The sequence below is a fragment of the Leptidea sinapis genome, chromosome 29 (genome assembly GCF_905404315.1).
Source record: "Leptidea sinapis chromosome 29, ilLepSina1.1, whole genome shotgun sequence".
NCBI lineage: Eukaryota > Metazoa > Arthropoda > Insecta > Lepidoptera > Pieridae > Leptidea > Leptidea sinapis.
The window spans coordinates 3485212-3505488 of NC_066293.1; the positions used below are offsets into that span (position 1 = coordinate 3485212).

The following is a 20277-nucleotide window of genomic DNA, read 5'->3' on the forward strand; positions in this document are numbered from 1 at the left end:
CGGCGTTTGTCCGTTGTCGCTCTTGAGACTCTTGAGTCGTGAGAGTTAAGTACCTAAATATTGTTTGGTCGGCGTATAATTTGTAAGTTTAGTAAGGTTAATAAAGATCGTTAAAAAATTTGATTGAAATTAAAAAGAAAACAATGAGTGTTCCTAAAAGAGGTCCCGTGTATGACCCTGGCTTATGTAGATGTTGTGGTAACATTAAAAAATGCAGGCTTTTAAATGTTGAGTATGATCACCTTGGACAGAAAGAAATTTATTCGGATATATTCGTTGATTGCTTTGGTTTCATTGTGAGTATTAAATACCCAAAAATATTATAAATAAATTCCTTTTTGTGAGTCAATAGATTACTGTGCGGAACCGTCATATTTTACAAGAAGCTGTTCAATTAATGTCTTTAATTAAAACATAATAATTATAGGTGCATATTCATCTAACCAAAGCTGCAGAACTTTATATGTGGCTTTCTTTTAGTGATACTATGAGAAAAGTCAGTTATATACTTAGTCATCATTTCAGCAATGATTTTTATTAAAATTAAGACATCAAAATCCTTCATCCATTCAAAAAAATTAGTTTTTTTTTGGTAACATTTCCATAAAATGAAATTTAATAATAAAATTCTGTTTTAGACTTGTTCTTGCTCGGACATCGAAAAGAGTGCTCCAATCTAGTACAATCAATGCAATGTATTGTATAATTATTGTTACCAACAACACAATTTAAGTGTTGTAGGTACGAACTACAAAGTAATTTAACAAAAATTCCTATAAATAATACAATGGCGATTGCGCAAAATTGAAACAAATAAACGAAAACAGCCAGTATTTCTCTAAGCATAAAGTCCAAATCCTTGATAGATAGAACTATATGATAGGATTGGGATGTTATGGTAGTCATACTCATTGGCAATGTGTTCTGCACTTTGTGTCTTTGATACATTCATCCCGTTCGCTGTTTCAATAGTCTCGCTCGATCAGTCAGACATCGGTACTGTACTACAATGTACTAGATGAACAAAGTACCATAAGCTGAAGGAATAGTTCATTCTTAATCTGTGTCTGGAATTAATCGTAATAGTATTAGTACATAAACTACACAAGTCTACTCTGTTAGCTCCATTACAAAGGTGTTGTTATCATAAAGTCATCTATTATATATCTATAGTAGGTACAGAAAATATGGTTGGAAAGATCTTGATGAGAAAAGTTGAAAAATGTTTTGGTTTTTAGGTGGTTGCAATGAAAAGCTATTCAGGTTCAAATTCCCATAAAGTTATATTGAAAATGTAATCAAAATCCTTCTACTGAATATCTAACTGATTAGACAGCCTGGGATTAGATTATTTTATCGTAATAGTTGACAGACAGTACAATATTGTATATTTTATTAAAAAGAGAGCAAAAAAAACCGCATCTTCTCTCTCAAAGCCCCATTTGTTTCCTAAGCGGTTGTAGTATCTAGTCTATCAGAAATGATATCAAAAAGGCTTCAATTGAGATAATAAATGCCTTTTATACCTTTTACTACATCTACAGTAATAATTCTATTGTTCTGTTCTATTAAGCCCTTTTATTCTGAGTTAGAGTATGTCTCTTAACTAGGTGTGCCGCTTGGTAAAGGCCTCTTTCCATTGGAGTCTGTCATGTGTCACTCTTCTACAGTTCAGGCCCGCTGTGTGTTTGAGTTCATCCTCCCATCTTGTTCGAGGTTTCCTCTGGCTCCGTGTGCAAACTCTTGGATACCAATTAGACAAATTCTGTATTCTGGCTATCTCTCAACATGTGGCCAGTCCATCTCCATTTATTATTTATTTATTTTAATTTATTTTGGCATCAAACAGTCACAAAATTACAATTTAAATGTTATATAATTACTAAAGAGAAGACTTATTGTGCCGAAAATTACAATGTTAAATTAAATCCCTTTGTTCTAAACATAAACCAAACCCCCTTATTCATAATAGTCTGCTTACTTAAAGCATTGCTAATTCTCACTCTGTCTTCTTCTATTGACCTAAGTCAGAATGAGAAAAAACACTCCTTAGCGGCTGTTTAATGTTAGCGGACCAATATGAATAAGGGGGAAAGAGTTAACATTTACAACAAACATGTACAATACAATAACTTTTAATATTTTATTCTCCGTTCGTAACAAGATATGCTGATCTATTTTATTAAGTATGTTGGTTACTTTTGGTTTTTGTCTCAGGTCTTCATTTCAAATGTATAGTAATAATAGGAAAAATAATAAATAGAAGTAGTAAAAGCAAACTCCATCTACAAGAGAAGATACACAATCAATTTTGAGAAAATAAATGCCTTTTATGCCTAATGAGATTTGAGATGAGGGCATGCCAACAATGGCAATAGACATGCAATGGACAAGTGGGCCGTCACTAGTTATTATTGTATATCTTTACCACACAAGTATTTCTTAATCCATTATCTTTTGCTTTGTACAACTTCTGGGTGTTAGTAGTTTATTGCATATTATATATGCCCTAACTTAAGACTTACACAATAGGCATAACAAGTATGTTTGTAATTACAGTTAACATAATGATTTACCCAACTTCTGTTTGAGTAGTTTCTTGTTGTGATATTTTTGTCATTTCTTCATGAATATCTTACAGCTTAGGTTGCAGGTTCATAATAAATATTTCTGATCATATCTGAAGGCTTCTGGAAATGTCATTGAAGACAGCTCTATGATGGTCCACTCCGTCTCTGGTGAACACATCAAATGATCAATGTCACTAACACTCTTACGCACCCTTACTGTCAAGTGTCCACATTGTGGTAATTATTTCCTTCCTCACAAGTTGACGAGTCCGTGTACAGGAGTTCAAGGCAGCGAAACCAACAGTGATTCCGATCTAGGTCTGGTGAGACCTCTCTCGTAGCAATATGGGCTACATTATCCTTCGTATTTATCCACCACCATTAATGTACAGTGCTTTTCTCTTCTACTGTAATTATTTTGTCTTGTGTCTGTCTTACTCCACGTGAGATCTGCACACTTGTCGCTACAGGATGTTTTTGACTCCAGCATCAGTTTTCAGATGTTTTCTTCCTTTATCGAAATGGCCATGCAGCTAGCCTTTACAAATGGTTGCACCTCAAAAGGAGATATCGCTGTCAACTTAACCCTCCACATTCAAGGTGACTAAAACTCACATGTGGAGTTTGTTATACCCCAGAAATAAAAAATACAAATTCCATAAATAAATTATTTTTGGAATTAAATAATAGGATGTCAATTTTAATAATTTATAAATATTGGGTGTAAGTAAAACACATTTTATTTATATGTTACAATAGACTATTAATAAATCTATAAAAACTTATATTTTCTTCAAACTAAAAACTAATCAAGCTTTTTCTCAATGGCTAAATTCAAATGGCACATGTAAAAATCACAGTTTTTCAAATAAACATACTTTGTAATAATTTTATATATATCTAACATAATAACAATTACTATTAATTTAAGCAATATTAATTCAGATCTTCTTCATTAAAGTTTTGACACAGTCTTGACAATTAAAATCTGCATGCTCTCTACATATAGGCCTGTAACATTTTTTATAAATGCCTAGTCTTTCTGTCCTTTCGCCTCGGACAAATTGAACATTTTTGCATTGTATTAGACCTTTTCGCTGGCGGTTCTTGTATGTTTTCAAGGAAGGTTTGGGTTTGAAAATATTTGTCAATTCTATTGCGCAGTACCCCAGGAATTCTATGATTCTGTCTTCTTTTGTCTAGGTGCGGTCTTACTAAAGATAAACATAGTTCATGAATGAATTTATATATGAAACTCTCAAGTTTGATTTATTTTTATGAATTCCATTGTTGAACATGTGTATTATCATACTATTTATGCCGGCGTGACTGAGTAAAGTAAAAAATATCGTTAGCGGCCAACACTTAGAATTACGGGAAACATCGTAAGTTTTTGATAATCTATCAACCACATCAACGCCACTTTTGGTGTGATTGTAAAATGTGATAATAGCCGGTTTTTGCTGAGTTCCTGTTTCAGGATCAATTTCTTTATCGTGATGCAATTACGACATCATCTTTTTGAAATCCAAATAATGTGGACTTTACCTCACGATTTTTCTTGAAAACAGCTGTTATGGCAGTAAAGCTCCGACTGAATACAGTGAGTTTGTGATGTTTTAATAAATGATAAGTGCTTTCGTAACTTGTAAAAAAAAAGATTGTGAAAAACATCGTACCAATTTGGTCAAATACATCGTAGGGTTTCTTACTAACGACATAATGACTTTTTTCATATTGTTTCCCGCAATATATTTCCATATTTAGGATGTAATAGGTCATATTATCCACTTGAGCATAAATTTTTATACCATACTTCGTTGGTTTAGATGTTATATACTGGCGAAAACCGCATCGCCCACTAAAGGCCACCAGTTCTTCATCCAAAGTAAGGTTTTCATACGGGATGTAAGCATCTTGACTATTCTTTACAAATTGTTCGAATGTACATCTGATTGGTGCTAGTCGTCGATCCGTTTTTATTCTCTCGTTTCGCGTAGCAGAACTATCAAATCTTAAATTCCTCAATAAGAAAGTATACCGGCTTCTACACATTGTGTCTCGAAATACAGCCATCCCTGTGCCATCGGTGGCCCATAAGTCGATCGTGTTTTTTACGACCAGAACGTGCTAAACCAGACAAAAAGAGTAAACCAAATAGTGGTTTCATTTCTTCCTGTGTCGTTTCCGATTTTTGAGGATCGTTGGTAGACTGCAAACGGATTTTTTATTGGTGCAATTTACGATATCAGCAATCATGTCATCAGTAATAAATAATAAAAAGCACTGAATAGGTGAATTTTTGTCCCTTGCAACTGATTTTATGCCAGGTAGATCACGAATACAATTTTCATCTCAGGTGCGAATCGCCAGTCGGTATGGATTCTTTTGGCAATTTGTAACCCCATCTTTACCTTTGTAGTATCCCAAATTTGTTTGTAACTCTGAGAGAGGTATTTCATCATTGTCTGAATCAAAAGATGGTATGTCAGCATCCACTTCACTATCTGTATTGCTTTGATTACTGATCTGCATCATCATCCGACTCTTCTTCTTCATTCATATATTCTAAGTCAAAATCATCGTTTTCTTCGGTCAATACTCGTAATATTTCGTCTTCCGATAGATGAGACATTTTTTATTAATATTATATCTTGCTAACAATATCTTTTCACGTTAAACATCATAATGAAACACATAAATAAATAAAAAATAAAAGTAGTTACACATACCTTTTGAGCCACGTGCAATACAAGGTGGGGTGTGCGATACCCAAGCACACTTTACGCGTTTTTTGTTAAAATAAATATTCGAAATTTTCAACCGCTGGGGTATGTCATACCCCACCTTGTACACGGAGGGTTAAGCGACAATTTAGCGTGCCCTGTGATTTGCCCAATAAGAATATTGCTCTCGCCGGTGTCGTCTCGGAAATATAGCATAACGGCGTACGTTAATTCGCTAGCGTCCGCAAACACGTCATGTAGCTGTGATGGCGCTTGGTTGCAGCCCTCACAACATAGTAGTATTGCGTCACTGCGTAGTGTCTTTAGGTACAATATCCAATCTTACCATTGTTTCTCGATTTCCCCACCTAGTTGTTCACTCCAATCTATATCGCACCTCGACAGCTCTTGTAAGATGCGTCTGTCTTGAACCACCCAACCCAATGCAACGGCTCTCTTTCGCACCTTCGTAGCTATAAGGTAAGGTAGCTAGAAGGTGCCAATTGCCTTGATCTATTAGAATCGGTGGGTTCATTTTCCTATACGGCAATTTGTATTTCATCCACTTAAGGAGTTTGCACTCCTCGATGTCAGCCTTTGTTACTGTTGCGGGGATAACTGTTTATATGAACGAGACCCTGTTAAATTTCATTGTCACGATTTTCATATTGGCGATGGCCTCTTTTTTTTAGTGGCTCTATTGAGCCCTTTATGCCTGTGCGTTCGGCTATTGCAGAGTCTACCAAATTCACGGTGGATCCATTATCGAGCAAAGCGTATGACTCGACTTCTCCCACCGGTCCGGCCCCCGGGACCGGTACTATTTGCCAATAGGACTGTGACCCATTCTCGACCCAGTTGAGAGCAATCACATCGGGTCGGCTGAAGCGAGCTTCTATTATTTTCCACTATTTTGAGTTGGATCTGAAATAACTCCTTTTCGGCTTGGATTCGACGAATCTTCTCCTTCCGCTAATTTACTATTGAGTGTTGCCTTATGCTTCCAATCAATCATGTCTCCGGCATCGTTAATAACTCACCATAAGTGCGCCCTACTTATATGGACCCAATGAAACGGACAGGCTACCATAATCGGCTAAGATTGAGGATGCCTTGTGGTGATCAATTAAAATAACTAAATCTGAATGAAAAAAATGAGACGAAGTGACCGGTAGTGGAACTATGGGGCGGCAGCAGCGATACTGTACTATCGACACTATTGAGAGACGGACTATACTATACTATACAGGAACTCGTTATATAAATAACTTTCTTTCTTCCTGTCTCGTGGAGGAGTGTACTCTTAAAACGTATGGTAGAAGCGTCTTAGATGCGTGTGTCTCAAACGTCAGAGCGTGTGCCCGGTCTCACAAATACAATGTTATATACTCATTTGTATCCCTGCCACCGTCCACTGTTTCCCAACCGTTTCCCACGCCTCACACACTTGAGCAATTTATTTTCTTAGTTCACAATTTTATAAAAATAACTACAGTAGAAGAGAAATGCTTTCTAAATTACATGTAGTGGACTGTAAACTAAGACAGTAATACACAAACTATTGATGTTAAGACGGCCAATTTTCCTACTTTCTACTAATATTAATACTACACTAAATACCCGACGATCCCTTTCAGCTGTTGAGTAAGAGCCTTGTAACGTAACTATTACTGTATCCTGTACATATTTCTTAATATATAGCCCAAGAGACTCACTCAAATTTGTGGTAGTCGGACTTGCAGGAAGTTTGAGAAAAAATTGTTGAATGAAAGCGTTTTTTATCAACGCTGTATTGATGAGATATTTGATTGTATTGTATATGTGCATGTGGCATCATCGGAACACCCAACTAATATACCCATATTACGCCATTATTACCCATACGGTCACGGGAAACAGCTAGTAGATTGTAATTAACCAAATATATTATATTTCCACTTTTAGTTATCTCAACTGGACGGCGAACCAGATGGGAGATTAATATGTGCAACATGTGTCATAAGGTTACGTGAAGCGAACAGCTTTCGACTACAGGTCTTGTTATGTGAAGAAAGACTCTTAGCCAGGTTTCAAGGTGTGTCACACGTGCTTTATACATTGAACAATTTGTTATGTTTTTAAAGTGATAACCCTCACTTCTAGTATTAATACACAAATCAAATTAGAAAACAAAATTTTATAAACGATGCGGGACTCGAACCCACGACCTCTCGCGTTCCATGCGAGTGCTCTCCCAACTGCAGGATCTATTTTACAGTTGATAATCTGCTCAACACCAATATTTGCATATTAGGAAATTGACTTGAGATGTCGCTCTTGTTAATTTAAACAAGCCACAACCTGAGAGTTGAACAATGCATACAAGATTTTATGACGATAGACTCGAACGGTTAGCTCAATTGGGAGAGCACTCGCACGGAAGGCGAGAGGTCGTGGCTTCGAGTCCTGCATCGTTCATAAATGTAAAGGAAAAATTTACAAAATGAATTTTAACGATGTGCACACCAACAAATATTTTGACACCCTGACATTAGTTGGTCAACTAGACCATTGTACTGTACTTCAGCTACCTTATGGTAGCTAATATGTCTACTGAACCACAATCGACAATTTTTGAGTGATGGTCATAATCTACCAAAGTTTAGTTTGAAATTTCCTACACAAACAACCCAACTGTAGAATGAAGATTCCTTGACTAGTATCTCCTAGGTGACTCCATTATGACAGAAGAAATGCATAAAATCCTTTATTTTCCCAAAATTGATTGAATTGGAATTATTTTTAATGTCAATGGAAGTGGTACTATCATTTCGAAAAAACATGATATTAAAGAAACTGCCTGTGCAATAACTCCCCATTTAAAAAAAACAATTTATGCAATATATATGTTTCATTGCGATTGCTGTAAAATAATAATATTTTTAAATTTTTCTGTATCAACAGATGATGATAAGCCAATAAAGGAAGAAATTATCATCAAGGATGAAGTTTCTCTGGATGCTGAGCCGATGTATGACGATGAACCTGCTGATGATATTCACAGTGATAGTATGTTTTTTTTATATATTTTATACAGTTCATGTGAAAATATTTATTCAACAATACATCAATTCCTTAAATAAACCTGCCCTGTACTTTCCCCGGGGCGTAAAAAGAATAGGGGAGTCCCAGGCCCATGGGTGTCGTAAGAGGCGACTAAGAGCTTTTTAGAAGTGGGAGAGTCACGCTGCCGTCTTTTGACGTCAGCACAATCGGGCCAGACTCGTCCGGGTTAATTATCACACTCGCAGAATTACCGGCGTGAAGTAGCGGCCTAGTGCCGCTATGTTTCGCATAGGTTAGTGTCGAGGACCGGTGGCCATGCAGGTCTCTCTCGGGAAATCGTCGACCAGTGCCGGGAGAAACTTGTGTCTTCTATCGAGTCCTCTCTTGAGAAGGTCGCGGAATGGGGTAAATTGAAGCTTGTCCAATTTACCCCCCGAAGACTCAAGTTTGCGCGTTTACCACAAAAAAACCCCATTTGTCGTATCACCGCTCTTCGACAACACTCCCTTAAAGCCTCGCCTAGCATCGGAATACTGGGTCTCGAAATCTCGAGCGATTGCCAATTTCGTGGTCATCTGGAGGGAAAAGCCAAATTGGTTTCAAAGAAACTGGGCGTCATTAATAGAGCACGGCAATACTTCAAGCCGGCCCACATTATAGCGCTCTACAAAGCGCAGGTCCGGCCACACAGAGTTTTGCTGTCATCTCTGGTATGGCGCACCCCAGTATCAGCTCGATCCATTTGAACCCGTGCAACGTAGAGCAGCTCGAATTGTGGGGGACCCAGTGTGAACGGCTGAATCACTTGGCGATGCGTAGAGAAGTCGCTTCATTGTGGGTATTCTACCGCATTTATCACGGGGAGTGTTCCGAAGAGCTGTTGAACCTGATTCCTGCCGCCGAATTCCACCTTCGCACGACACGCCACAAGTTAGGATATCTTCCCCACCATCTGGATGTGTGGCGGTCCTCCACAGTGCGGTTTTCAAGGAGCTTTCTTCCAACTACTACAAAGCTGTGGAATGAACTTCCTTGCGCGGTGTTTCGGGGACGATACAACATGGGTACCTTCAAAAAAAGCACGTACACCTTCCTTAAAGGCCGGCAACGCTCCTGTCATTCCTCTGGTGTTGCAAGAGATTGTGGGCGGCGGTGATCACTTAACACCAGATGACCAGTACACTCATCTGTCCTCCTTTTCCATAAAAAATTCATGCACTCAAAAACGGAAAGACTAAGTGCTTGTTAATCAATTTATAAAATTAAAATTATTTAATGATTTGTAATATTTTAAGGCTTAGAACAACAAGAACATCCTAAGAAGAAAAGTACCAAGCATCACTCGAAGAGGAAAACAAAGAAAAGCAAGAGAACCAAAGAGAATATAACAGATGAAACACTTCTCAAAGTTGAAAGACTTAATAGGAGGCTGCAAGAGATGCAATATAATGGTGAGCTCCTTGCGAATTTCTCATCATACTCAACACTAAGATACTAAGGGCTTGTCATCCACGATGTTGTTGAGGGAATCACAGTGGGTTTCAGCGGGATAGTGAAGTTGTGACAAATATTCGAGACAAGGCTTAGCTGGAGTCACTAGTTTCAGCAGCGCCAAACTAATGTTATAGAAGGAAGGATCTGTTGATACTTTTTTTTGCTATATGCTGATGTTAAGGTTTTTAAACATCTCACCTTTTTGTCTGTATCTAAAACCATCCTAGGTCTTTTGGGGTCTTGAATCTCTTGCTTAGTATCCGGGTCTATGATAGTGTCATTCCTCTTTCTTTTAATAGATGAGGTGCCTGCTCCGGTGTCTATTTCCATGGACATGTTGTAAATTTTCTTCTTTGGCAATATAATATTCAAATAATAGAAGGAATTAATAGGAAATTTTGATACAAATTTAATTTGTACCAAAATTCATTAACGATGCTGAACCCGAACCCGCGCCTCTCGGGTTCCGTCCGAGGGCTCTCAACAACTGAGCCAACCGTCCAAGTGACGTATGGATCGTAAGTCTTGGTATGTCATGTTCAACTTCAGCTTCATCTAAAGGAGCTACTTTACAGTCGATAACCTGCTCAACCCCAATAATTGCATATTAAGAAACTGACTTGAGTGTCGTTATTGCTAATCTAAACAGTTTGGATTTTTAAATGATATTCCTCACTTCTGGGATTAAATATACAAATTTCAGTTGTACCAAAATTCATTGGGCGATGCGGGACTCGAACCTGCGACTTACGGGTTGCGTCCGAGCGCTCTTACCTACTGAGCTAATAATTCAGAGACAACAACTAAACTAATCAACACTAAAATAATATTGCAAAGTGACCCTGGTCTACTATAGAAGGCCGCGTGTGTACTCTAGGGTTAAAATTGTATGAAATTTTTCAAAAATCTTTCAAATTGGGTCCCTTATACTGTGAAGTAGTACTGTTGATCGAGTTTCGACCGTACAGTCGAGTAAACAGCATGATTTACTTTCGATGCGTCATAGGACGGTTATTTTAGCGGTATAGTCTGTCGGCACAATTTTCAAATTAAAATATTTAAATTCCTAATCAAGAAGTGCTAATGAAACTACCACTTCGTCTTGATCGGTCAGACAGTTTATATTCATTAGATTTTAAGTAAACAAAAATATTCGTTTCAGACACTTTCCCGAAAGCAGAAAAAAAAGAAGAAACATCACTATCCTTAGAAAATATTATAACACTGGTGGAGAATTCGTATGTGTGTCCATTCGACACATCATTTAGTGACTACTTCTGTGTTTACTGCAGAACTATATTTACTGATCCGATAAAATTAAGAGAGCATACATACACACATGACCCACAGACTATCAAAGACGTATTGGCCAAATACACAGCAACAAAGAAAATACAACTCGACCTCTATAGAGTAGACTGTCGGCTGTGTACGGAAGTCATAACTGACATTGGCAGTTTGAAACGTCACCTAGCGTCACACGGGAAGACAGTTCACGAAGCGCCAAACGAGTTTTTGGAGTTTAAATTGACATCTGGAAAGCTGTTTTGTTTGGAATGTGGACGAGGATTTGCATTTTTTCACGCTCTAAAAAAACATATGGCACAGCACTTTGGCACGTGTATCTGCGATGTGTGCGGTGCACATTATTTCGAAGAACGAATGTTGTACCTTCATCAGAAAACTCACCAGAAGAGTGATGAGGTGTTCAAATGTGTTGAGTGCGGTAAAGAGTTCAAATCCAAATACACAAGGTATTTGCACATATTCAAGATGCATAAAAATGAAGCCGCATACCCTTGCAGTAAATGTGATGAAATGTTTTTCTCATACAGCCTTCGGTATCGTCATAAGATCGATGTTCACGGTGAAGAAAGACAATTTAAATGCGAAGTCTGTGACAGATCATATGACAGCAGGAAATCCTTACGAGAACACAATAGAAGACTGCATTTAAAGATATTAAAGCATGCTTGTCATATGTGTGACAAACGTTTTTACCTACCTTCACGGTTAAAAGAACATTTGGCGACTCATACAGGTGAGAGAAACTTCAGGTGTGATTTTTGTGGAAAAACTTATCCGCGTCTAAGAGGTTTAAAAGTGCATATGCAGGCACATATTATAGATAAAAAGTTTAAATGTGATTTGTGTGGGATTACCTTTGCACATAAAGTAAGTTTGAAGATTCATTTGAAGAGACAGCATCAAAATGAGAGTTTTAACCAGCCTAACTGATCACATTTATCGATGAGTCATGTGATAACACCGTCAGTGAGGTTGAACTACCTATGTTGGTGGTCTCTTTTTCGCTACAGTTAATTATGGAGAATTATGCAGTCGATCCAGTCTCGACATTCACATAGATCTGTGTTCAAATTTGGCGTACCAATGTAATATATCTCTGTTTTTGCTAATTGATAAGTAATAGCCACATTAATGTACATTGATAAGATTGAAATTGTTTTTTAATTTCTATCATCCTTTAATCTTTAACATGGGGGTATTCATAAAAGCTACTAAAAACACACACACGCACTCACGCATACACACGCACAAACACGCATCACACATACACACAGACACACACACACACACACGCATACACACAATAACACACTACACACACACTTTACCTAATTTTCTATTTTTGTATTTGAAAGACACTTATGTCACATCTGAAATGTGAGAACCTGAGTCCTAAGATATAGGCTCTGGCTTAATTAGAAAATAATGTCATATAATTCAATTTAATTTAATTTATTTATTAAAAGATTATTAAATTACTAAATAAGAATGATAATACAAGTCTTACTTAAAAGCTAGTTAACACTGTGCCTGAACTAGGTAATGCTGTGTTTCAGGCGTGAAGAGCTGATATTAAACCTAAATAATCACAAAAAAAGAAAAACTAAAAAGTAAAGTTTATAAGTAAACAATGTCTTAAATTAATTGACTATTAACTGTTATTAATTAAATAAGAAATGGTAGTAAAATATTGTTTTTATATGATTATGCTTTTTCTTAGTTTCACACTAATTGCCTCCACACGCTTAATGTTGGTTGGATTGCTTATTCAGTAATATCACAGTTCAATTGAAAGCTGGTATTAATTACGTGTGAGTTTTTTCGTAAATGAAACTGTTGTTTGAGTGCGAAAAGTTTACTTGTATAAAATAAAATTATACTTGGCACACGCAAATTTAGATAAAATTGCTAAAATAATTGAAACAACAAAAAAAAACACAATTAAGTTTTGATGTTTCATCAAAACTGAATTGAGGTTGACGCATCTGACTATTTAATTTAATAAATAAAATTATATTTTAAGTTGCAAAATTTTGTTAACGAACGAGTCGAAAATAATACATAAATCGTCGCATTTGTAATACAAAATAGTAAATTGTGCAACTCGTGCGACGTTGTCGATTACCCCCTCAAGCGGATGACCACACTCGCTTGACTCGCACACAACTTGTCGCACGTTCTTAGGGTAAAAGCCGGATAGTTGCCCCACTTTTCGAAAAAGCGTTATTTTTTTTTAAATATGAACTTGCTGAAAATTATGTAGTATGTATCTCACAACATAGGTCTTTTATCTTCTATAAAAGCCTATTTTTGTATACATCATTAACAATGGTTTTGAATAAATTATGTTTTATTTCATCTCTCAAAAGAGAGATAGTTGCCTACTATGACGGATAGTAGTAGCCTAGCGTAGAAAATGCTTCGGGGGATACTTGCCTCGTGCGGGGATAGAAACAATTTTATATCAATTCGAGTAATCTTTATTATTTATTTAACAGTCTTTATAATTTCCTGAGATCTTTTATTAAGTACAAAATAAAATATTAATTAATATTATTGAATACTTTTCAGTTTTATTTATAAAAATTATTTAAATTATTTAAATATTATTTAAACTTAAAGTTATGTAAGTTAGTATAAAATGTTAGAATTTATCTTAAAAATACAACAATTTGGTGATCAACTTTGGTATTAACATTAATTTTTACCAGAGGCTAAGGTTTCTAACTTTCCACATCTCATACAACAGTGTTGGAATGTTGTACATGTTTCATGCAACCACATCCGACACATCTTACATTGAATCCAATCTGATTTTGATTTAGTTAAATTGTAGTTACCAAAGCATTGTACGCGATATTTATCAAAATTTTTTTAGTCGTATTTACTATTGAATTAGCATTCTTGACTTTTAATATCTTTCCAGTGTCTCTTATAGATTTCTCGTCCTTTAGATTTAAGACATTTTCTTTACTTCCACTACTGTTAGAACTGTCAGAACTGTAAATTGGTAATGTTCTCTTCCTTGAAGTTTTTACTTTGTCCTGTTTCATAATATCTATGTTATCAGATTCAGTTTCATTGCTAGTGATATCAATATAATTTTTAGTCTTTTTATTTTTTTGCGGTAGCCCTTTTTTCTTCTCAATGCTTTTCTTGTCCCCAGTTGGTTTGTTTTTTTGGTCTTTGTGGTAATTTTATTTGTTTTCTTTATTTTCTCCGCTTTATTCTTCTTCTCTTCAATTTTATCATTGCAGTTTAAAATTTCTGCACATTGTTTAGATCTTTTAGCGATGCGTATTCTTGGTATAGGAGATGCTTGATGTAAAAATTTAGACGGTGATTCTTTTTCAAGATTTTGGTTCCGGGATTCATTTAATGATATCAGCAATGGCAATGATAGCTCATTATTATCAAAGATGTAATTTTCAATGTCGTAATCTTCTAAGGGTAAACAATCTTGAGACAAATTTAAAAGGCTTGAAGACGGCGTGATTTTGGTTCACGTTATTCTGCTCATACTCATGTACGATAATTTCCAGATTATCAGCATTACTTGGAACTTGATATCCTGATGGGAGCAGTTCGTTTTGATGATGTAAACTTTGATTAGACTCAGATTCCGATACGGTACAAACACCTGGTACTTGTTTGCTTAGGATGACTTTTGGTCTCTTTCATTTAACACAAGACTGCTCAGAATCTTGTGAGCATTTTTCTAACGCAGACACTCCAGAAACGCCTGGTTCTTGATCATTTAGAGGATAAGATTCTCGTTCCTGCGCAAGTTCCCCCAACGCAAGATCTGATATAGCAAATTCAGCGTCAGATAGAGCATTTGGTTCGACTAGGTAGATTCCACTGCCACGAAAATCACTTATTGCATTGGCGGGGATAGCTGCTCGGATCCATGCCTTGGATATTAGTTGACCCGAGTTGTACCGATTCAGTTTTTTTTGTGGATTGGTGCGCATGAAATAATAATAAGCAAAATGAAACACATAAATAAATAAAAAATAAAAGTAGTTACACATACCTTTTGAGCCACGTGCAATACAAGGTGGGGTGTGCGATACCCAAGCACACTTAACGCCTTTTTTGTTAAAATAAATATTCGAAATTTTCAACCGCTCGGGTATGTCACACCCCACCTTGTACACGGAGGGTTAAGCGACACTCTAGCGTGCCCTGTGATTTGCCCAATAAGAATATTGCTCCCGCCGGTGTCGTCTCGGCAATATGGCGTTACGGCGTACTTAATTCGTTAGCTTCCGCAAACACGTCATGTAGCTGTGATGGCGCTTGGTTGCAGCCCTCACAACATAGTGGTATTGCGTCACTACGTAGTGTCTTTAGGTACAATATCCAATCATACCATTGTTTCTAGATCTAAGATGCGTCTGTCTTGAACCACCCAACCCAATGCAACGGCTGTCTCTTTCGCACCTTCGTAGCTAAAAGGTAAGGTAGCTAGAAGAAGGTGCCAATTGCCTTGATCTATTAGAATCTGTGGCTACATTTTCAAAAAAAAAAAAAAAATCAAATTCAAGATTTCTATATTTGGTATTAAAATATATATACAAAATTACTTAAATCTACTTATTAAAGCAATTTACAATTAAGCCTTATATGTGTAGGTATCAGAAAACTTATTTCTACAACCCTATCTACGTATTGAGGGATAAAACTTTATTATGCTTAAAAAACTAATACATGACGTTTGTGGGGGGGGGGGGGGGAATCCAGGAAACTGGGAAAACCTGGCTATTTGCTATTGAATAACGTAATATTGTCGTAACCTATCACTTAACCTAACTTAAGACTAATGACTAGAACTTAAAAAACTAAATTAAAAACTAAGGTGAATAAATACATAGATATGTATACATACTTATATAATATATAAATATAAGACGGGTGTGGGGAGGGGGGGGGGGGATCTTGGGAAAGGGAAGGAAGGAGAGGGAATAGGAGGCCAGTTTTCGCCGTTATTTAATTCTTATAACTAAACCAATTTACAATATATTGGTTTTACATTTATTCAGACCTAGCTAGAACTCTGTGTGCGTGAGTGTGTGTGTGTGTGTATACGCTAGTGTTCTGTGAGCTCTAACCAGTTGTGATGTGGTAATGCATGTTTGTAACGTTTTATGCTGAGGCAGTACTCTGTGAGTGACTTACGACTACAAGTCGACCGGAGGGCGGGGTTTATTTCGTCCTTCAGTCGGCGTAGCCCTCTGTAGAAGCTATGACATATCTCTTGTTTGTGTTGTTCTAATGTTGGGATGTTTTTCTTTACATGAAGTCGTTTAAGATTTGTACGCGGGTGGGTACGGTAGATGGTTTTAAGGGATCTATTTTGCACAGTTTGTAGTTTACGATAATTGTTTTGATTTGTGTTAATCCATACCGGACTTGCGTATGTCATGACCGGGCGTATGTAGGACTGGTATAGTAGACGCTTGTTACTAGTTGAGAGAGTGGAATTCCTATAGAAAATGGGTCTCAACAGGCTCAAGGCAGTAAGTGCCTTAGAGCGGGCGTAATTAATATGAGGCGTGAAGGAAAGTTTCCGGTCGAGGATAAGTCCTAGGTATTTAGCCTGTGACTGCCATTCGACCGGGTGGTTATTAATATGTGGCTTTAAAGAGATGTTGAGTTTACGGGAAGTTTTGTATGAGAAAAGAACCGCCTCGGTCTTTGTGTCATTGATTTTAAGCTTCCACTTAGAGAAGTAGTTGCTTACACAATGTAGGGCTGTATTAAGGTGGGAGACTATAGATTTGATGTTCTTATTGCTGCACAGATAAGCTGTGTCATCAGCGTACAGGGCGAGGACCGTGTTCGGAGGTTTTGGAATGTCTCTCATATAGAGTAAAAATGCCCTCGGTGAGATGATGGAGCCCTGTGGAACACCTGCTACTTCTGGATGTGGGGGGGATAAACTATTTTTGACTCTAACTCTAAGAAATCTATTCGTAAGGAATGATTTTATTATTCTACAATATTCAAAGGGGACGGTATCGAAGGCTTTCTCAAGGTCGAGTAGAACCATACCAGTCTGGTGTCTCAAGTTAAATTGGTGTGTTATATGTAAACTAAAAAACCAATACCGACGTATTGGTTTTTTAGTTTGATACGAGCTTGTTATGTCGTGTGGAAGTTTGTTTGTTTGTTTCGGTGTGAACGTCGGGATGTTCGCGTTACGGGCTTTGATTATAGCGTCAGTCAGTGTTTGTATGGCGTTGTCCACTAATTCGGGTCGGTGTAATTTTAAGGAGCCGGGGGAGGGGAGGGCTTCGTTAATATGTTTTTTATAAGTGTCCCATTTAGCATTACCGTATTTAAAGATAGGTCGCGAGATGCGCGGGATGAGGCTATTAATTTCGAAAATAATGGGCCAATGGTCCGAGATAACGTCATAAGTCAGTGGGTCTGTAACGTTTGTGATATTTTTGGCAAGGGTGAGTTGTAATTTAGCGGCAGAGTGCCTAGGGTTGGAGGGGAGGTGGGTCGCTTTGTCCGGAATTAAAATATTATATTCGTGACCTGCAAAGTGATTAAAAAGACGCGATCCATTGGAATTTGCTCGATTGCAATCCCAGTGTCTATGGCGGGCGTTAAAATCTCCGGAACAGATGACGGTGTTGCCGAGAGAGAGAGCTTTTGCGATGGCTGTCGTGATTCTACTGTCTTGCTTAGGGCAATAAAAGTTAACTATTGTGATGGGTGTCTGTCCGCGGTGAGACTCTAATCTAATTGCAATTATATCGCATATATCATGCTCCACCGGTGGAAGTGAATGATGCGATTTATTTGACTTGACAAAAATTGCGACGCCACCTCGGGCGCGGTTGTCTGTCTGTCCGTCACGTCTGTAGCAGGTGTAACCGGGAATTGAAAAACGTCGTGCGGGAATGAGGTGTGTTTCTTGTATGAGTGTAATGTCGATGTTGTGTGTACCTAGGAAATGTATGAGTTCTCTTTTCCTACTCACAATACCGTTTATGTTAAGCGACGCTACTCGTAGAGGACGAGCAGTGCCAGTCGGGGGAGGGGTCGCCGTCTCTTCATCCATGGATGCTCAGGAACTCAAATACTGTGATGATTTGCTCCTCGTAGCTCATGCTGCGGCGGAGCAGAGGCTTCAGCTGACCTGCGATTTTAATGAATTTTATAATTTCATGGGTTGACATTTCCTCAGAGTCTGGCTCTTCGGTTATTTTAAAGGGGGCTGAGTCTGTCTCGACTCTTTTAAAGCCACCTGGCATAGGGCCAGTGGGCCTCGGCCAGTGGGCGGCGGTCCGGCAGTGGACCGCGTTGTGGGTGGCTGAAGGTCTGACGCTGACGGGGCGTTCCCTGTCATTACTGAGTACAACCCGCGGCCGTTGGCCATGTTCGATTTGAACAGGCGGGGCTGGGGTGGTGCGCTTTGGCGGGTCTGGAAGCGCTCCTGGCGCTCCTTGACGGCCGCAAGGTAGATGCGGCGTTGGGGGCACTGGCGGTACGAGGCCGCGTGCTCTCCGCCGCAGTTGCAGCACCGGACTGGAGCCTCCTCCTTCCGGTCGCACTCCGCTGTGAGGTGGGCTCCCGTGCACTTGACGCAGCGGGCGGCCCGGTTGTAGTTCCGTTCTGCATGTCCGAATGTCTGGCACCTGGAACACATAGTGCCGTATTTATTATTGGGTTTATATTTATAGATTCGCACCGATTGGTGAAAAATATATTTAATTTTCCTGAAGGCATCGATATCAGTGCTCTTCGGGAGCGTCACTTGGTACCTTGGTACCAGTGCATCGCCCTTGAAGGCGACAACTCTCGTGGGTTTGAACCCCAGTTCCAGGAGTGCACTACCTAGCTCCTCTGCGGAGCTGTAGTACAGACCTTGGACGACAGAGATGTGAGCTCTGTCGTCCTTGTCAGTGTATGTGTGGAACTGCAAACGTTCCACACCTTTGAGCGCTGCAAGGGCCGATTCTTTATCGGCCTTAGTCTTGCAGGACAGCTGTGCCATATGTGGCTGGATATTGAAATTAAAATTTTTAATGCCCGCGGCGAGAAGCGCCGCTCGGCACCTTTCAAAATCAAAGTTCTCCTTGGAGATAATAATTGGAGTCGGCCTCGCCTGTGAGGGCTTGGCCGTTACCTTGGCTCCCGGTGTCTCCTGTACCGGGAGCGGCTTAAATACGTTGGCCGTCGCCAACGGCTTGGGGCGTCCGTTGTCCGGGCGCGGTTTGGCCGCACGCCGCCGCGTCACAGCGATCCAGTCCGGCAGGCCGCCGTGCAGCCGCTGGCCGGACTCCTGCTCCGGTGGCGAGGCCGCACACACACACGAGGAGTACAACACACTAATTAATCAACTGCTTCGAAACCGTTAAAAAGCGCGCCAAAGGGGCGCGTGTAATTAATAATACTCGGAATTGCGATAATAAGTTCCACAAAAACCAGCGCGCAAACACATTTTCCTATACGGCAATTTGTATTACATCCACTTAAGGAGTTTGCACTTTTCCTCGAAATCAGCCTTCGTTAATGTTTGCGGGGATAAGTGTTTATTTTTTATAGTTTTTGCTTGTCCTTTAAAGGCTATTTTGGTCCGATCCTTTGAAATTGAACGAGACCCTGTTAGACTTCATTGTCGCGATTTTCATATTGGCGATGGCCTCAATAGAGCCACTAGGCTCTATTGAGGCTTATTATTCGGCTATTGCAGGGACTTACAAATTCACGGTGGAACCATTATTGAGCAAAGCGCACGCGTGACCGGTACTATCTTCCAAGAGGACTGTGACCCATTCTTGACACAGTTGAGATTCATTTGTATCAATCGTGATGAGTGCCAACCTGTTCGGCTTGGATTCGACGAATCTTCTCCTTCCGCTAATTTACTATTGAGTGTTATGCTTCCAATCAATCATGTCACCGGCATCGTTAACAACTCACTATAAGAGCGTGTCCACACGGCGCGTTGCGTTGCGTTGCGTCGTCGCAACGCAAATATTTTGACGCATAGCCGGCCACACGGGCGCTGCAGCGTTACTATGACGCAGTCAACGTTCCGTCGGCGCAGCGGCGACGCACAGTTGCGGCAAGTATTTTGAAAAAAATTCGCAGTCAGTCTATAGCAAATCATG

At 38.8% G+C, this 20277-nt stretch overlaps 1 protein-coding gene across 4 annotated transcripts in view; it reads left to right on the forward strand.

Moving 5' to 3' along the window:
- LOC126973596 (zinc finger protein 664-like) overlaps positions 1 to 20277 on the forward strand; it is a 44763-nt gene continuing 24486 nt past the window's right edge. For 2 of the 4 annotated variants that reach the window (XM_050820929.1, XM_050820930.1), the window contains exons 1-4: positions 89 to 296; positions 7241 to 7370; positions 8240 to 8344; positions 9637 to 9792. In XM_050820929.1, coding sequence (XP_050676886.1) covers positions 144 to 296; positions 7241 to 7370; positions 8240 to 8344; positions 9637 to 9792 — 544 coding nt within the window. In that variant the 5' untranslated portion in view covers positions 89 to 143. The other 2 variants (XM_050820928.1, XM_050820927.1) reach the window with 2 other exon arrangements.